The 18,293-nt window shown below is 37.2% G+C and overlaps 1 protein-coding gene across 1 annotated transcript in view; it reads left to right on the forward strand.

Moving 5' to 3' along the window:
• Positions 1-599: 599 nt before the first annotated feature.
• The window catches only part of LOC104169624 (rho GTPase-activating protein 12-like), a gene marked incomplete at its 5' end in the record, with an annotated part of 47,080 nt that continues 29,386 nt past the window's right edge, over positions 600-18,293 (forward strand). Inside the window, 5 exons of the mRNA XM_009710598.1 lie at positions 600-730; positions 2,281-2,299; positions 3,741-4,004; positions 10,666-10,806; positions 12,382-12,462. Of these exons, the coding sequence (XP_009708900.1) occupies positions 600-730; positions 2,281-2,299; positions 3,741-4,004; positions 10,666-10,806; positions 12,382-12,462 (636 nt within the window). The remainder of the gene's footprint in view (positions 731-2,280; positions 2,300-3,740; positions 4,005-10,665; positions 10,807-12,381; positions 12,463-18,293) is intronic.

Here is an 18,293-nt window from a genome sequence, read left to right on the forward strand (position 1 = left end):
GAGGTCCTTATAGTCATAACATTGTCATAAAGTTAATGGACTGTACAATTTTCATTCAAGTTGTAGCATCATAGAAGTATTTCTGCTTTGTAATTTTTCTTTATCACTTTTCTAGCAAAGTCTTTCACTGTTCTTAGCAGGAGAAAGCAACATGAAAAAGTCTGAAATCCATATCCAATAGCAAATGAATGTTGAAATGTTTTGAGTACAAGGCATTTTGTGTGTACGTGTAAGGGCATGTTGAAGGACGTGTTCTTGTGATTCTAATAGTGAGAAGACAAGGAGTCTCTCTTGGTAGATTTAATTCCATGCTTATGAGCATTTGGAGCTTGTTAGTGCAAAAATGAAACTCGGGGAGTGAAGTTCTAGCTGGAAGTCCTCATGTACATACAGAGCTGCTTAGTGTTTAGCATGTATTTAATTTTTATTTAACTGCATATGTCTGGTTTTGGGAAAACAGCCATGGAAGTGGTCAGAAACTATTTTGATCTAGGTAATGCTTTATCTATTCAGATTTGTACATTGATAATGAGTAGTGGGTTTGGTAAATGAAAGGAACACAGTTAAATTAATATGCTTTTTGGCTTGAAACTGTAAAGGTTTTTGCAGGACATGGTCTTGAACAGGAGCTCTACAGGGAGATCTGGTGGGACCTGCCCCTCCGCGGGACTCTCCTTCCCAAGGTGGGGGCGGGACAGGATCGACCTTCCTGCCAACACTGGTGTAGAAAGTACGTGAAAGTTAATTTCAGGAAACCTTGAGCTTTCTAAAAGCTGTTTTTCTCATCAATAAATGAGAAATTCTTCACAAAATTAGCCACAATAAGGTTAGGTGCTTTTGAACTGAGCATTATTGTAGACACAACAACATACCTCATTGCATAGCTTGAGGTATGAGGAACTATTATTGTGTGCTACGTGGTTATTTCAAATAGCTCCTGATAAGATAGCTGTATTCTTCAAAGACGTACTTATGAGCTAAGCTGTGTGTTGTAGTTAGATTGTTGGCTTTGCATTATGCTTTGCTGAAAGCAGTAACTTACAGGTGCCTTTCAAAAATCTTGTAATTCTCCCTGAAAAATCTGTCGGAAGAGAGAGCAACAGGGAATGAGAGTAGCTGGAGGCTTGGATGGCAGGACAGTTAGCGGTCTTGTTTGTTGTTCAGGACTTTCTCTTCTGGCTTTCTCTTGAAAACCAGAAATCAGTGTATTGAGTTTGGAAGTACTAAGCATTCGGGAGAAAACGCCTCATTAGTCTTTCATATCAGGTTACTGTTTTAAATTTAACTAGTATGCTGCCTGCGTTGTGTGGCAGTATGTTGGTTGTGAGCCTCCAGTGTTGGCTTAGCACATACACGTGCTGCAGTTTCGTCTGGAGTTGTTCTGGTTATAATGCTGAAACCATTGAAAACCTCAGTATGAAACCTCTGAGCCATATTCCTATGTCTTGCCTGAGAAAATGTTCTGTGACACAGAATGCTCGATATAGTTTTTAGGCTTTCTATTTGGAAAACACTTTATTGATACACAGAACTGTTCTTTTAATAATGGCACTTCATTGTCTTAATTGAAACAAAAAAGCAACAGGCAAACGCAAGCCAGACACCAGAGCTGCCTTATTGTCTTGTGTGGAAGAGTAATTTTAGGAGGACAGGAGTGTTGTGCAAGCCACCGGCCTCCTGCTGCAGCAGCCAGGGTGCTCGATGGTGCTGCTTCTGCCATTTCCTTGAAATAGAGGAAGAACCTGAAGGTTTGTGAATTCCCTGGTGCAAGTGTATGTTTGTTGCTTCAAATGACAAGCCCTGTGGTTTAATGGCAGGACAATTTACATGGGAAATGCAGCTCTGCAGGATGATTGGGAAACGAAAGCAGAAACTGTGCTCTTGAATGAGAAGACCTCAAGGTTACTCTCCCAGCATCCCAGGGAATCGAGGTTCATCCCTGAAGACAGTGGGGTGATGCTTTGTTCCTAGTAGCATTCTTTATGCTGTTAGTGCTCTCAAGAGCAACTCTACCAAAGGCAGCCATTCCACCCTTCTCAAAAAAAAAAAAAAAAAAAAAAAAAAGAAGGCAGGGATGGACGCCTTGCATAGCAGAAAAACAGTCTTCTACTGTTCATCAACAGATTTTTTTCCTTTGAATTAGGTAGAGGAGAATACTAATTGGTTTTGGCGCTCTGATTTTGCCAGTGCTGCAATTCCCCTGTCCCCCTCCACCCTTGTGGTTTGTCTTAAGCATAGTGTACTCGCTATATCTAGTAAGCTGTGTTTTCCTTTTTAAAGGCGCACAAAACAAGTCCGTGCCTGTTTTAATCTCATTAAGTTCCCCTCTAGCTATTTCCCCTTTTGGTTGTGGATATTGCCCATATTTGGTTCTAGCTATGGTGCAATCAGTTTATATCTGATTGTGTGGTATGATATGTTGTCTTGCCTGAGCAAACCCCCATAACTTATGATTAGATGTGGCCTAGATTAGCAGTTTATGATTTTAATGTTTAAAAGTACATTATAAAAGATCTTTTATGTAATGCAATGTGTTATTGCAATATGCTATTTTTTCCTGTGAAAGATGCAACAAGAGGCACAAGGACTTGCCTGCAGCAAAGCTTCTGAATTAAAACTGAACAGGGGGAAGGGATGGTATAAATTATATAGTTCCTTCCTTTGGAGTGCCTAAATAATATGCCCTAAAACACAGAGATGGCAGTGCATTACCAGGAAACTCTTCAGTTTGATTTAATAACAAGCTGCTTTCATGATCTCATAATCACAGCTCTTGTGAAAACACATGCTTTTATATTCATCATGGTGTGTTTTATATACTAGTATTGCACTTTAAAAATTGAACACCTGAAAATGTATTTCTCTCCTAAACACTTCAGTGGCTTATTTGAAAGTACGCATGGTTTCAATGAGTGCCCTGGACTTTTAACCATGCTTTCTGCTGACCTTCATCTAAGCAAACTATTTATTAGGGAGAAATTGTCATTAGTCTTTTGTTTTCTTGTAGATACTTGTTGTTCTACTTGTGTGCGTGTATATGAATAAAATTAGGTGGATAAGAATATCCACTGAATTTCTGTAAGAGAGTGATAATCAGAACACTTGGTAATGTTGCTTAAAATATTTTTAAATAAGCATCTGTTTGGAAAGGCATGCAGGTAAACCGTCCAGGTGTTTTCCAGTTTCTTAGTCACAACATTGTGCTTGTCTTTCCGACTGAACTGTCTGTTTAGGTCTTCCTGAGAAGATAAAAGTGCTGCTTTACATTCACCATCATCTGTATTAGCAGTGAGGGGGAAAGGTTGGGGAATCATCTTTGCCGAACAAGTGGCATCTCTGAAATGCTGCGTTTTGCCTTGAACAAGATCACATTGCTTGCAGTTCCTGAGCAATGCTTGAGCAGTAAAGCTCAAGTTTTTCAACAAAGCAAGCATATAATTATTCTGATGATGATTCCAGTGTATTTCAAATCCACTGTAAGACATAATTATCAGCTGTCATCTGGGAAATGCTGAAAAATTGTTTCAGCATTAAATAAATATAGCTTGTGATATCTACCTTATAGTTAACAATCTAATGTCTTCATTCCCCAGCATCTTGTGGCTGTCCTTTGTGCTTTTGTACTTAACAACAACAAAGGGAGTTTGTTGGTTTGTTTTACTACTGTAATATATTCTGATTTGTAAGGGAGCATTCTAAAATTCATTTGCTCTTTAACAATACATTTCTTCTCTCAATAGCCAACTACTCCACCAAGCCAAGGGAGGCCTGATTCACCAGTTTATGCTAATTTACAAGAACTGAAAATATCTCAGTCTGCACTTCCACCACTACCTACAAGTGCTCCGGTCCAAATAAATGGGGAATGGGAAACCCATAAAGATACGACAGGACGCTGCTATTACTACAACAGAGGATCACAGGAACGAACCTGGAAACCTCCGCGGTGGGCCCGAGATGCAAGCATTAATAAAGGGGATTCCCAGAGCCATGCAGATCATGAGGTAGTTCCTTCTGAGATCACAAGCAATGAGATTGTCATGCCTATGAATGCTGTCTTGCTATGGAATTTGGTATCACTGAGTTTCGAGGTGTCAAGGAGTGTCGTCGTTTGTCTTTTTGGTCATGTGTCGTGGTATGGAGTAGTAAACAATTTAGCTCTTCAGTTGCTTTTGTATACATGAACTGTGTACAAGAGTAGTAAGTTTTAAAAATACCTTACAGTCCCTCAGCGGGTATTGCAGCTTTTCTTTTAAAGGTGAAGGAAAACTTAAGATATTTTGAAACTAACAGGGCTATAAATGACAATAGAATAAGACAACTGTCGTAACTTCTCTGATGTGAAGTGCGTTCTCTTTCCCAGTGTATTTGGCACATTTTTGGGGGAGAAGGAGGGGGAAAGGAGAAGGAGTGTGACGGTGCTTCTAGAAGCAGGATTTATGGGGATGCGTTGAACAAGGCAAGGGGAATTATTTATTTTTGTCAGTGTCAGTTAAATACACAGTAAAATAAAGGCAGGGGATATACAGGTGTTTGCTACTGCTTGGTTAATGCTGTGGCAGTAAATGTGAGATGTCTTTCTTAGAGGAAAATATTTTTGTAGGGAAGAATTAAGATGGATTTAGAGATTAAGATGGATGTAGAGAATTCCAGAGTTCTGGTGTCGAAACCAGACTTAATGGAGTTCTATAGCACTTGCCACTCACATCAAAAATACCAACATAATTGAAGCTTCTATAAAATTAAAATATATTGATTTTTATTTTCATGCTTGGATTTGTACGTACTATTAATAATTCTGTATATTCTATGATACTTTTAAAATGTGGTTGTTTTTTTTTTTTTTTTTTAGAAAGGGGCATACATGACTATCCAAACTCAAATTTTATTTAATTCATGAATTCTTAAAGAGGTGGAATAATCATAGTGAATATAAAAAGAAAGTTTAGCTGGAAAACTTGTTGCAGCATTTTATTTGACCGTTTGCTTAGGAGATTTGAATTTATACACTTGTCAATGATTTCTGCCTTGGATAGCTGTAGAACAAACTAGGAGAAAGGGCAGTTAAAGGAGGAATACTTTGTTATCAAATTGTATTAACTTTGAAAAAATCCTTTTCTTCATTCTGTAAGTGTTATCCTAGAGAAAAGATGAGAATATTAAAATTGTTGTGCTAGAAGCTCTACCTAGCCAAGTGTCTAGGTCCAAGGGTAGCAAACGCTGATGGAGGGAGGAAATCTACCCCAGCTTTTGGCAGTCAGCCATAGGAACATTTGACCAGCTTATGTCCAGGCCATAAGCATGATCTTTAGATACATCAATGGATTTTTTTTTTTTTTTTTTTTCCATTACGCAAACCTTTTGCTTTTGCAAAATGTTTTGGCAAAGCTTTGCCACAGACGTTGCTTAAGAGACTTGAAGCTTACCATGAAGTTATGTATGTTAAAGGATGATTTGGGCTAATATTTGAGATGCAGATATTTTTTGTGCATCCAGTCTCTGGGGAGAGCCAGCGAGTGGTTTGTATTTATCTGAATTGCAGTGGTTCAGATAAAGCAAAGGAATAGTTGGGAGATGGATATTACTATTTAAATATGCTTAAAATAGTGCTCTTCTGATCAAACCGTACTTGGGTTAATCAGTTGCCTGATTGAAAGAAAAAGCAAACATTTATCAAGAAATCTTCTACGTATTTAACTTTTATATACCCTTTTCAAATATGTATTGTTTAGGTGGATTTCCTCCTGAGCCTATTACAATGTTTAGTTTTAAAATTTAATTGTGGACTGCTCAAAAATTTTGGATTGCTGGAAGTCCTGTCATAGAAGTTTACCTCTGGGACATTAGTGCCAGAAGCAGGAGAGAAAGGAAAAAGGGATCCTTTCATTGCCTTTGGCAATGGTCTTCATAGCAGCAGTGACATCCACAAGCATTGAAACAGCCACATTTTCTTGCCACAGGCTAGTGGCAGTAACAGGTAAACTGGTGCAGTGTTTGTGGCTGTCACTTTGGTATCTCTGATGACAGTCTATTAATTTATCACTGGCTGTCCTTTTACTGGGTAAGACTTTTGGTTTTAGTCAGGATAAGGCAATTGCTTTTTTGAGCAGTAACTCCCCTTGTAGTAAGTGTAACAGGTTTTCTGTTGTCATCATTCTTCCTTGTTTTCATAGAAGGACTTCCAGTAATTCTGTCTCCCTCCCTCCTCATGCGCAAATGATCCCTCCGACTCTTACTCATACCTCTGTACCACAACCTCACCATATGGTTGCATGTTCAGAAAGCTTGATTTTTTTTTTTAATAATTTTTTTAATTGCCCATAACTTATTTCAGCTCAGATCTTCTGGGTTTTTTTTTTTGTGATGCTTGAGATACTGCAGATTTGCCTTCGGACAGTTATATCTGTCAAGTTTTCAGTCTTTGTAAGACCAATGGATGATGCATATTTTGATTAATTTTTAACTAGACACAAGTTTATATTTCCAGTAGCACAAGTTCTGTAAGTAATATGTGTCCTCTCTGGCTGGGTAGTCGAAGTTTGAGTCTAGAGAGATAAATGTTGCAAGGCCATGTCAATCTACTTTCCAGCAGTCATGTGTTGATTTTGAAGCTGCCTTCCCTCCCGCTTTCTTTTCTGTTCTGCATTTGGGGGTGTACTTCGCACTCCACTGCTCGCGTTCACCTTTTCTTTTATGATCTCTGAGTACTTTAAACCAAAACACTTAGAGTAAAGGTTGAGATCCAAGCCTAAGCTACAATAAAATATAGGAGATCCCAATTTTTTTCTGATTATGAAGACTTAGAGCAAATATGTCCTAATAATTAGTGAAAACAGATTTAATTTATTATAATGAAGTTAAGTTGGCTTTTACACACTAGTCTGAGTTATGCTTATTCCCTTCAGAGTTAGTTATAAAAAAGCATATGCAGGAAGGTTAAATGCTAGTTGTATCTCTATTGATTTGTCTTCAGAGCAGCTTGCATTTTATTAGGTAGCAAAATGGCAAGGTGATGTAAAACTGAGAACTGCGAATGATCATATATTCTAATATATATGCAATATATTAGAACATGAAATAACTTATAGTTGGTCTTAGAACTTTGTGAGTAGGAAATTGAAGTTTATTGAATAATTAAGTAGGGGCAAAATTGTACCTAATTTGTCAAAGAAGTTGGTAATGGATATGGTACAAAGGAAACAGTTGTAGGTTACGGCAGTTATTTGGAGGGGGTTGGGGTCAGCAGTGAAGTCCTATCAACAGGGCCTCTAGGAAAGTGTGTAAGATTTTGGAATTGCAGGTAAAACTTGTCAGAGGTAGTGAATTGTTAATGTATTTGAGGAAGGAGTGCTTAACAGTAACTGAGAGAAATTTGTCAGATAGTGAAATGTTTTAATTAAGGTGGACTGTAAAAGGGATGAGATGTCACCATATCCGAGAAAGGCAAACCTCTTAATGCCTAGCTAGGTGACATAATGTGAAGTAGAGACCAACACATTAACCAGCAAGCTATAGAAGAGCAACAGGATTTCATTTAAATTGAAAACTACATTTAAAACATGTGGCCAAGAGGCAATTCCATTCCTGATTTTTTGTTTCAAGATAAACAAAGGTAATTAAGGGACACTACCTTCTTTAATTAGTATTCTTTATTATTTTGATTTTTTTTTTTTTTAAAGAAGTAGGAGTAATTTTCAAAACTAGGCTGGTTAAGTGATAGAAGAGAGACTGTAGGTGTTCCTTTTTTTTATTAAATGCATGGTGATGAACTGATCTCTGCCCTCAAGAATATTCTGGGTAAATGGGAAAAAAACCAAGAAAGACAGTATAAACGATGGTGTTGGGGACCTTTTCTGTAATTCCTTTCGGTGTCACGGCAAATTTCTTACAAGGTGTAAGGTTGGGCAGCTGTCTGCCTAAGATGGCTTTATTTAAATGTGGTATAGTGTAATTGAGGATGGGGCTCTGAGAAAAAGCATGCATGATACATAAAAAGCCTATATGCAGTTAATACTGAAAAAGTGTTGAAAGTTAAATTGAAAGCTGCTGAACGTGGTTTGGCCAGTGTTCTCTAACCCCTGTTGATGCAGCTTTAGCAGTTGTTCCTACTAGCTATGGGGCAAGAAATGCCTTGGCTTGGTAAACTTTGTAACAACTCAGGAATTTCCTTTAAGTTTAGGTCTGCAAAGGTATGTGAGATTAGTTAAACCTTGAAGCATCAAGACTGTTTCTATATGGGTGCCTTAGACACATTAACAGTAACTTTTACTGAACAACATTGTTTTTTCTAGGAGAACTTTCATTTTTTAGTCTTCTGTTTAGTTTTGTATGTGTACAGTGTTTCGTCAGTATCAGGAGTTGCTTGGCAGAGGCAAATACAAATGCATTATGTTATTTGGTCATAATTCCTGTTAATAGTTAATAGTCTACTACTTTGCATGTATGTCACTTAATATTTAACCATTAAAAGATAATGTAAACTTAAATATGTGTATACAATATAGCTATCTTATAAAACAGTAGTTCAAATAGGGCCAATATCTCTCTTATCAACTCCTCAGTCTTAATTCTTCAAGTGTAAAAATGGGACTGAGGACTAAACCCTCCCCCCCCGCCCCCCTGCCCCACGGTTAGAAATTGAAGATTCAGAATTTCATGTTACCCCATGTGCAAGTGAGGTAGCACTGTTTAATCCATAGTTTACATGCTCGAATTCTATAGGCTGTAGAGGACCCTACATTTTTTCATGTTACATTGTTAATGACATGAAAATTTCCCATGGGTTTTTCTGTGCTTGGTAAGCTGGCTTGTGTCAGCATAGGGAGTTTGTGTCACACAAGTGGTAAGGTACTCAGAAATGTAACACCAAAACCCTATATAGTAGTTATTTGGAAATATCACTAAACACCGTAGTCTCTAAAACCACTGATTTTTTTGTTGTGGTTTAACCCCAGTTGCGAACTAAGCCTCACAGACTCGCTCGCTCCCTTCCTCCCTCTGCCCCCCCACCCCTTGTGGGATGGAGCAGAGAATCAGAAAAGTAAAACTGAGAAAACTTGTGGGCTGAGATAAAGACAGTTTAATAGGACAGAAAAGAAAGAAAATAATAATAATAGCAATAATAATGATAATAATAGAAGAATTAGAATATACAAAAGAAATGATGCACAATGCGGTTGCTCACCACTTGCTGACGGATGCCCAGCCAGTTCCTGAGCAGCAGCCACCGGCCAGTTTTTCCCCAGTTTACATACTGAGCATGACGTCATATGGTATGGAATATCCCTTTGGCCAGTTTGAGTCAGCTGTCCTGGCTGTGTCCCCTCCCAATTTCTTGTGCTTCTCCAGCCTTCTCACTGGCAGGGCATGAGAAGCTGAAAAGTCCTCGACTTAGTGTAAACACTACTTAGCAACAACTAAAAGTGTCAGTGTGTTATCAGCCTTATTCTCATTAAATCCAAAACACAACACTATACCAGCTACTAGGAAGAAAATTAACTCTATCCCAGCCAAAACCAGGACACTTTTAAAAACCGGTGAGTTTCTGATACTGGGATATTTTTTGGTAAGATTTTTCAGGAGAGAATTTTTTCCTAGTTTAAAATGGAAGTTCTGCTTTTTTCCTGCTTTCTAGTTTTCCTCAAAACCCTTATACTTGTGTTATTGAACCTTAGTCAATATTTAACTATCGTAACTTCTGAATAGCAGGGTGTGTTTCCCTCTTAAGTGTTATGCCTCCTGCTAGCTGAGGATCCAAGATGGTGTGAAAGGAAATCTGCAGGGAATTCCTCAGGAGGCCCTGGCGTAGAGATGTTGTTGTGGGAGATGAATGCAGGGAGATTTTTTTTTTGATGCATGGAATGGATGCTTGGAATAATACTACAATATGTTAGCAAGGAGATGTGCAAAGTGTATGAGGAAACAGAAATTGTTTGGGGTGTGTGTGCAAAATCTATTTTCTACTTTACACATCAAACTTGTTCTTTACATTATAATTCACTTCTACCTTCAGAAAATAATCTTACGCCTCAGCTAGCTGTACCTGGTAGAAAGTCTTGCTTTTGCATTGCTCATTGTCACAAGCATCAGAGTTGGAAGGAGAGTGGAAATTCCTAATATTTTAGGATGCATTACACAAGTACTGTAAAGTACTGGGACCTACAAAGGTTCAACTAGAGTTTCAAGTTGTCCTTGATGATTGTCCTGTTTCCAGATACTATTTGGGAAGGGAATGAAAGGGTTCAGGTACATAAGGTGGGATGTTGCCAGGAAACCAAGGTAGCAGTTCTCGCAAGTTTTCTGAGGCAATGCACATTACTAAAGCTAACTTTCTTCATCATTCAATAATGTAAATTTGTTGGAATAAAATTTAGATTGGCAAAAAAATTCAATTTAAATTTGAGTAGCTGAAATCTAGTATAGTAGAACTAAAAAAAAATTGTATCAGTATAAACCAGTTGTTCTGAAAATGCTTTCAATTGCCTAGCAATTATGAAATATATCTGCACTGTGAAAATACATCTCTTATTCTTGGATGTAAGATATAAAAATGTGAACTCCCTGAATTTATTACTATTCTCTTTCTAGTCAAATAATCTTTGATCTTTCAGATTTTAAAACGCTTTCATTCTCAAAACTGCCTTGTATGTTTCTGACTACTTGTAGCATCTTTCATCAGAAGAGAACGACCACAGTTCTTGTTACAGCCAGTCAGATAGTCAGTATGGTTCTCCTCCAAAGGGTTGGTCAGAAGAGTTGGATGAACACGGTCAAACCTTATATACCAATGACTATACTAATGAAAAGGTACTTTTTCCTTCTTCTCATCACGTGTTCTAAATCTCTTCCCACTAATTCATTGTTAGAAATGCAGATATCTCAGCAGTATCTCCTTTTGTTTTTCAAATATGCATGAAACTTTAGCAACTGAACTGACTTTTTTTCCTTTGTGTTCATTACCATTTAGAGAAAAATTTTCTTATTTCCAGTTGGATGTCAGATTATATTAAACAAACATATAATGTATAATTTTTTTAATTCCTGCCCTCCCCCGTCCTCTTGGTTACACTTCAGGAATGAACTTCATACCAATATAATGGTTTTCTTACTGTCTTAAGAGCTGTTCTCGTCTACATAGGCCTTCCAGTTAGGATGGTTTCGAACTGAAAATAATGCTACTTTATCAGTTTCATCCTTTACTGGAGATTTTTAGTACTGCTTTCAGATGTAGACAATCTTCTTAATTAAACTACAGCCATATCAGCAGATTTATGTTCTATTCCAATTATCTAATTGCTACTGACAACTTACTGTGATTCTAAGCTTGTCATAAAAATTTCTCCCAGCTAGGATAAATAACAATATTTGTTTATATTTGTAAAGCAGTCCATTTTTAAAATTGTTCACTAAAGTTGCATTTTGGGTTTTTTAACTTCAAACTACTGAACGCTTTTTGTTTATCATATTATAGCACCACCTCTTCTCTAGTTGTTGTATGCGAGTGTTTTTTGAAAGTTTTTAAATAATTGAATTTTATGTCTGTTTTGGAATTTTATCCTACTTAAATCTATTTCTGCTAAACATCTGTAGAGCATATACCCATGTTTTGGCAAATATGCAACCTTTTTCTTTTAAATGGCACTGGGATTGATAGAAAACCATGTTTCCTGTAACAAACAGTTTATTGGAAGGCAATCTTGTGAAACCTGCTTGACCCAAGAGCCTTGCTGCGAGTGTTTCTGTGCACATTTTTGTGCGATCTTCTTGTAAACTTTTGCTCATTGCAATTCTTTCCTTTCTGCATGACTAGTGACAGTTGTCATAGTTTTACTTCTTTGATTGGGAGTGTTGCTTATAGAGGTTACAGAAATTATATTATCCTCTGCATGATTTAGTTAGGAACTGCATCTCATATTCCTGTTTATGTTTTAAAAAGGAGTTGTTCAACAAGTGCAATTATCTCTTAAATTATCAGCAGTTGCTGGTTGAGCTTCTTGTAATTTTGTGATTTTATGTATAAAATCCTTATGCACATCTGATGCAAAGATTGTGCCTCCTTAAACTGACACTATAATGTTGATAAGATTGAGATATACCATCTTCTAAAATACCTGTTTATCACAATCTCTTCTGTGTGATATTGCAGGACTATTTTCTGAGGAGTTATGGAAGGTAAAAATATTAGTGAACTCAATTCAGAAAGCTGAAAACTGTGTTGCTGTCATTGCTAACTAACCTTGGTTAATGGAGGCTGTGCAGTAGACACTGCTGAAGTGGATGGCACTTTATTAAAAATTAACTTTAAATCCCAAGTATCAGAGATTTACTTTGTTGGGACTGTCACTCTGATTACATTTCCTGTCATCACATTTCTTTTTACAGTGGATAAAACATGCGGATGAACAAGGTAGACCATACTACTACAGTGCTGATGGTTCCCGGTCCGAATGGGAGTTACCTAAGGTGAGTGACCTAAAAAAGAAGCCTTTGACAACTTGGGACTCCTCCTCCATAAATGTTCTATGGGGTCTTTAATGGGAGTTATTCACAACAAGAGGACTTATTTATTGCACTTGGTTATTTCTTGCATTTTTGTGGGATTTCCAATTGTGAAGAGAAAAACATATACTCAAGGACGTGAAAAATGGATGTACGTAACTATTCAGATGTCAAAGAAGATTTGTATCTTTGCTGAACTGAGCTTTTCAGAGAAGGCTACAGAATAATATCTGTCAAAAAAATTTTTTTTTTTTACTGCAAAATATTCCTGAGAAATTGTACTTTAGTACCCTCCAAAATGCTTATATAGACAGCTGTTGAAAAATGAACGTTTCAGCAGAATTTTGTGGTATCTTTGGGGATGACACAGTTTCACCAGAAGTATGTTCTGATATTTATTCATTTTGTAATGAAAATAGGAATTTATAGGAAAGTGACAGAGCTAGGGACACTTGGTAGTCTGAGGAGGTACCTAATACTATTTAATTCTCATTTTCACTTTGAAAAAATGTAGGACATTTGTCATAATGATGTAGTTGTATATATCTTTCCTGCTATTAGGATGTTTGCTCAATCCTACATATTAAGATGACCATAAAAAAAAAAGTTTCACACAGAATTGCGTGCATAAGTATATGAAAGATCGTGTTTCTCAATTATTGTTTCATCAATCCAAAAATTGGTGTCCTAAGTCACTTCCACTTAGAAAGGATTAACCTTAATAGATAGTGCTTTCATAATATTTGTGAGAAAATATTTACATTGAAATTTTATGAATGAAGCTATATACTAGACTGTTTTGTTACATCAGTGAAAGAATTTGTATCCGAGTCACTGAAGAGTTGTTAGCTTTGTGAATTCTCCTGTGTTGGTCTGATGTGTTAGACAACTTAAATTTTGTAGCATATATAAACCTAACAATATAATCTGTAACTACTGGTTTTAAAAGTTACTTAGTTATTGATTAGCTATTGGATGAATTAGAAGTCTGAATACCTGTTAGACCAGGTTTTTAACAGAAGCAATTGTTAGTTCATTGAAGTTAGTAAATGAAGTTAATTTTGGGGAACAATTTCTTGGGTACTTCGTTCTATGACTTCTGCAGTGCAGAAAGTTTTGGCTATGAAGATGTTGCTTTCCACTAAAAGAGATTTGGGTTGAAGTTGAACTAAATAGTGAATAAAATTGGCTTTAATCCAACTACAATAAGTCACAAAGATAATTTAGAACTATTACCTGAGGCATATTAGCATAAAGAGATGGGTTCTAGTAGTTGTGTGTTAGTTATGATGTTCTAGTGGTTCTAAACAAACATCTGAGCTCCGTTGTATTAATAGCCACCTACACATTGAAACATAGCCTCTGTTTCAGAGCTTGTGATCTGATATGCTTTTGTTCTTGGTTATATGGAAATCATTACATCCTGCTGTTACCAGTTTTCCTTGAAAATTATTTCTCATGAGCCATTAGGGAGAATGTAGTCTAATTCCTTCTTGAAACTGGTAAACGTTGAGTGAAAACAACTACAGGGTTAACAGAAGTAAATGAGCAATTGACTCATGGATTCATGATCCAAGAGCCTATGTATTTCCAGAAATCCTTAGCTATTAACTTTAAATGCTGTGGAATAGATTAAATATTTCAGGAAAAGATTTAGCTAGTTTATGTAACTATATATCTTAAGAACACAAAGCAGAGATGTTGCACTTGTGAGTAATTGAAGCATGATTGAAGATTAGTATCTCAAATCTTACTGAAGCTGGTTCCAAAAGTGCTTAGGAACAAACGAATCAGACAATGTCAACCACAGAACTGCTTTGAAGAAAAATAATCTATATTGAAAACTTTCATGAGTGGTGAGAAAGAACTGTAGAAAGACTTCAGCATTGTAACTCTTGCTTAAATGAAAATTAAGTTGCTGGGAAAAAAACCCTACTCTTGGTCAGTTTTTCCCCAGTGTATTCAGTTCAAATATTGCCTTCCAAAATCTGTTGTGAGATAGTGATGGAATAGCATGGTCAGGTAGTGCTATTAAACCAGAAAAAGAAGAGAATCCTTTTGTTAGATGATTCTTAATAATAATCTGGTCTTTAGAACTAAAAATCATCCAGACATTTCTGGAAATAGCATATTAGCTGAGCTAATACTATAACATTAAAAATCTTCACTGTTATAGCATTAACTGTAAATGTGAACATGCTTGGCAATAACACTTCCAGTATTCTTGTATGTGTGTTAAAAATTATGAGGGTGTATGTTGGGGAGGGGGGACAGTTACAAAACAAATTACTTTAGACAGTCTCATAGAAAGCCCTCCAGTCATGTATATTTAAATAACATCTAGGAAGAGCTGAATGCCTCTGGCTGAAAATGAGGTCTCAGATGGAGTAGCTTTGACAACTGCTGAAAAGTCTATTAAGGCTCTTGATGAGTGTGACCTAGCTTTTTGCAGTGGAAGAGAAGAACATACTGAATTATTCTTTAAAATGGATAATAATCTTTAACGATAATTTGTACTACGTCTTGCAAGTTTTCTTCTATGCCTATGTGTTCTGCTGCATTCAGTTGTTAGTTCTTGCCAATTATTAATAAATAAATAAATAAACCACCAAATGAAAGTTCATTCCTGTATAGATCACTATGATAAAATATGTTTATTTCCCATGTAGTGAATGAATAATATCTAAATCGTGTTGAGAAAGGCTACAACCCTATTCCAGAAACTTAGTTTTCTAATACGAGTTGTAATTTAAGCAAATGAGAAATCTGTATTAAGGGGGGGAAGAAAGTTAAATTGGTCTCAGGGATGAGAACTCTAATTTCTAAAGTTTGGTTTTTTTTTTTAAGAAGTAATCTATCAAAATGAAAAAAAAGTGAGGAAAACTATGTAATAAATACTGAATAAGTAGCTCAAAGGGGAGGTAGAGAGGACAGTGTAATAAAAATTAAAGAGTAATGGTCTCTCAGATTTTCAAAATGCATTCCAAGGCTGATATCTGGCATAACGGCATGATGCTTGGCCATCCTCTGACTGAGCTCTCTGATCCAAGAGTAGACTTTGGAAGAAAATGCATATACTATAAGCCTCTGGAGTGAACTCATAGTTTTGGTGTTAATATTTACAGACTGATATTGCAATTACACTTTCTGTTCTAAGAAGTTCCTGCAAAGTTAGCTCCCCTTGCTGTATCCACAGAGGAAGCACTAGGTAGCGGAGCTTCATTTCTGGCAGTCTCAATAGACCAGCAGTCTGTTAATTCACTCTCTGTGCACTGTCAGTGTCAAGTATGAGCTCAGGGGCCTCAGTTCTGATACTCAGGTGAATGATTTTCCTTAAAACAGAGCATGCTATCTGAAAAACTACAATAAAACATGATGCAGGGAATATCAGAAAGATATCATGCAATCAACTGGTGAAAGAAAATAAAGATGAGAACATATAAATAGACTCTCATTGTCTTATGGTAAATTTGTCATGTTCTGAGCCTACTTGATTTGAGGTAACATACCATGTGTGTTGACATTCGTATCTACTGTATGTCAGTGCACTAAGCAGTATCATTAGCAATAGTGAATCATCTTCACATTCTTGTCATAAAGTTTGGGATTGCTTGGTGAAAGTTGAGATGGTCTCAGCTGATGTGAGGATCTAGATGGCTTTTAAGGAGAAAAGTGCAAGTGATGTGACAAACCTGAGATGAGAAGGCAGTCAGATTTTTTTTCTTTTTTCCTTTCTCTAATGTGTATCTGTACTCAAGAGGACTGGTCTGGTCTTCCTTATTTGACCTGGTGCTTGTTGGTTCCCACCCTGCTCCCCTCCTTCCAAATAAGATGAGAGCAGGGGGAAAAGCGCCCCCAGCTTTTGCTTGGGTAAGCAGCAGGACCTGTGGCAGTCAGTGCTGACTTGGAGCTCTTCAAGGATCAGCAGTCTTAGTGATCCTGAGGGTTAGAAGGTGAAGCAATGGACGTCCAAGGCAGCAAAGTGAACAAAGTGAGTTATCCAGGGGTGGGTTTCAGTCACTTGTACATATGAGATGGAGACCACTGGGACAAGCATTTCTTCATTCTGCATAGGTTTTGTTCCTTCAGTGCAGCTCATGCTTCCAGCTGCTGCCACCCAGATGTCCTGTGGCAGAGAATGAGGAATATTCTTTCCCCAGAGAAAGGAAGGGAAAAAAGGCCTTAAAGACAAAAATTATTATTTTTTTAATTTATGTAGGTTTAAGAAAAAAGTGTTATTGATTTAGTTGATAAAAAAGGCAGAAGTTGTAGCATAAGTGTTATGTCTATCACAGCACTTTTGAAAGTTTATTCAAAGCCAATGACAGTAGTAGCACTAAAGAGTGGTTTTGTTCTGAGGCAACAATTAAAATATTTTTTTAAAAATTCTTCAGTTTCAAACAGTCTGTTGGGACAAGTGCAAATAATGGTAGAGTATGTAAGGTGCTAAAGAGTACTAGGGTATCAGAATATTTTTAAATGGTGCTGTTTTGACCTCTGATTGCAAGAAGGGAGGGTAAAATGCTTAACTGCGGATCTTTACTAACTTTCACTGTCTGTTGCTTCCCACCATTTTCTCCCTTCACCCACCCAGTTCTTTCATCTGTCTGAGGATGTTGTTAACGCAAACCAAGAAAAATCTTTTTTTCTCTTTCTTAAAACTGACAGATCTGTGTCATCTGTATAAGAATGGGGACAACTGCTACAAATAACTCAGAGATATTACATTTATCTTGATCACAATTAGGCTAGGACAGAGCCTTGAGCCATGCCATGTATCAGGTTAAAATTAAATATAAATCACTTGGCTGGTTGAGAGGGTTAGAAAATTTTTTACTGAAGTAAAGAGAGCTTTTAAGTAGCTGGTGAGGCATTGAACAAATTCAGCAATGCAAATAACCCTGTGTGACCTAAACTTACACTGCTGATGTCCTTACCCTGGGCCAAGAGCTGTTATAATAACAAGAAGTCTGTGTTACTTGGTGCATGCAGTCAGAGTATGAACAACTTGCCCATGTCCTCCCTTCCTGACAGGAGATGCTTCCAATGAAATGGGGAACAAACTAAGGTGATGTGCCAGAGGGGTTAAAGTAACGGGACAAATTTGAGTTTGTGGAGGATTTTCAAGGAGCAGTAATGTGTATGTTTGGAGTTTTGTGCTACGTTGTCAAAAGCCTTAGAATTAAGAAAATAACATTACACCCTAAGAAGATGCTATTAAGGCACATGGTGTAGCAGAAGTCATCCTGCCAGGCAGTGTGTAGTCTTGAATGAGTCAGTTTTATGGCAGTGTAAGGCCCTTGCCTGATCGCTGCCTTCAAGATTACACCAAGGCTTAGGCATAGAAAGCCTGCTTAAAGTTATGTAAAAAAAAGATTTTGCATGAGGGAAGGAGAGCCTGACCTAGTTGCTTATCATTACTGATAAACAGTGGGAAATATCACTGTAAATGCCTGTAGGAGAGGCAACAGCTCTGCAGGTAGGAGTCCTATAGAACGTCAGGAAGTGAATCTGACCTGAAACTGTTCTGCAAGGCTTTTTGAATTGGGAAGATGGGGTGGGGGCAGACCAAAGATCAGCAGGGGTGGTGTCATCTGATCTGGCTAGGCTGCTAGCTTTGGCTGCTTCTCTCTAGCCAGGGGACTCTATCTGATCTAGAGATGGCTAGTTCAGCTGGATAATGCAGAGTCTGAAATGGTATCTGTATCTCACTGTGATTCTCTCTGGAGATCACAGATTAATCAATCCATTTATTTTAAAAGTGAAGGCTTGTCTTGACCCCAGAAATACATAAG

The sequence above is a fragment of the Cariama cristata genome, unplaced genomic scaffold, assembly GCF_000690535.1.
Source record: "Cariama cristata isolate BGI_N322 unplaced genomic scaffold, ASM69053v1 scaffold43651, whole genome shotgun sequence".
NCBI classification, from domain to species: domain Eukaryota; kingdom Metazoa; phylum Chordata; class Aves; order Cariamiformes; family Cariamidae; genus Cariama; species Cariama cristata.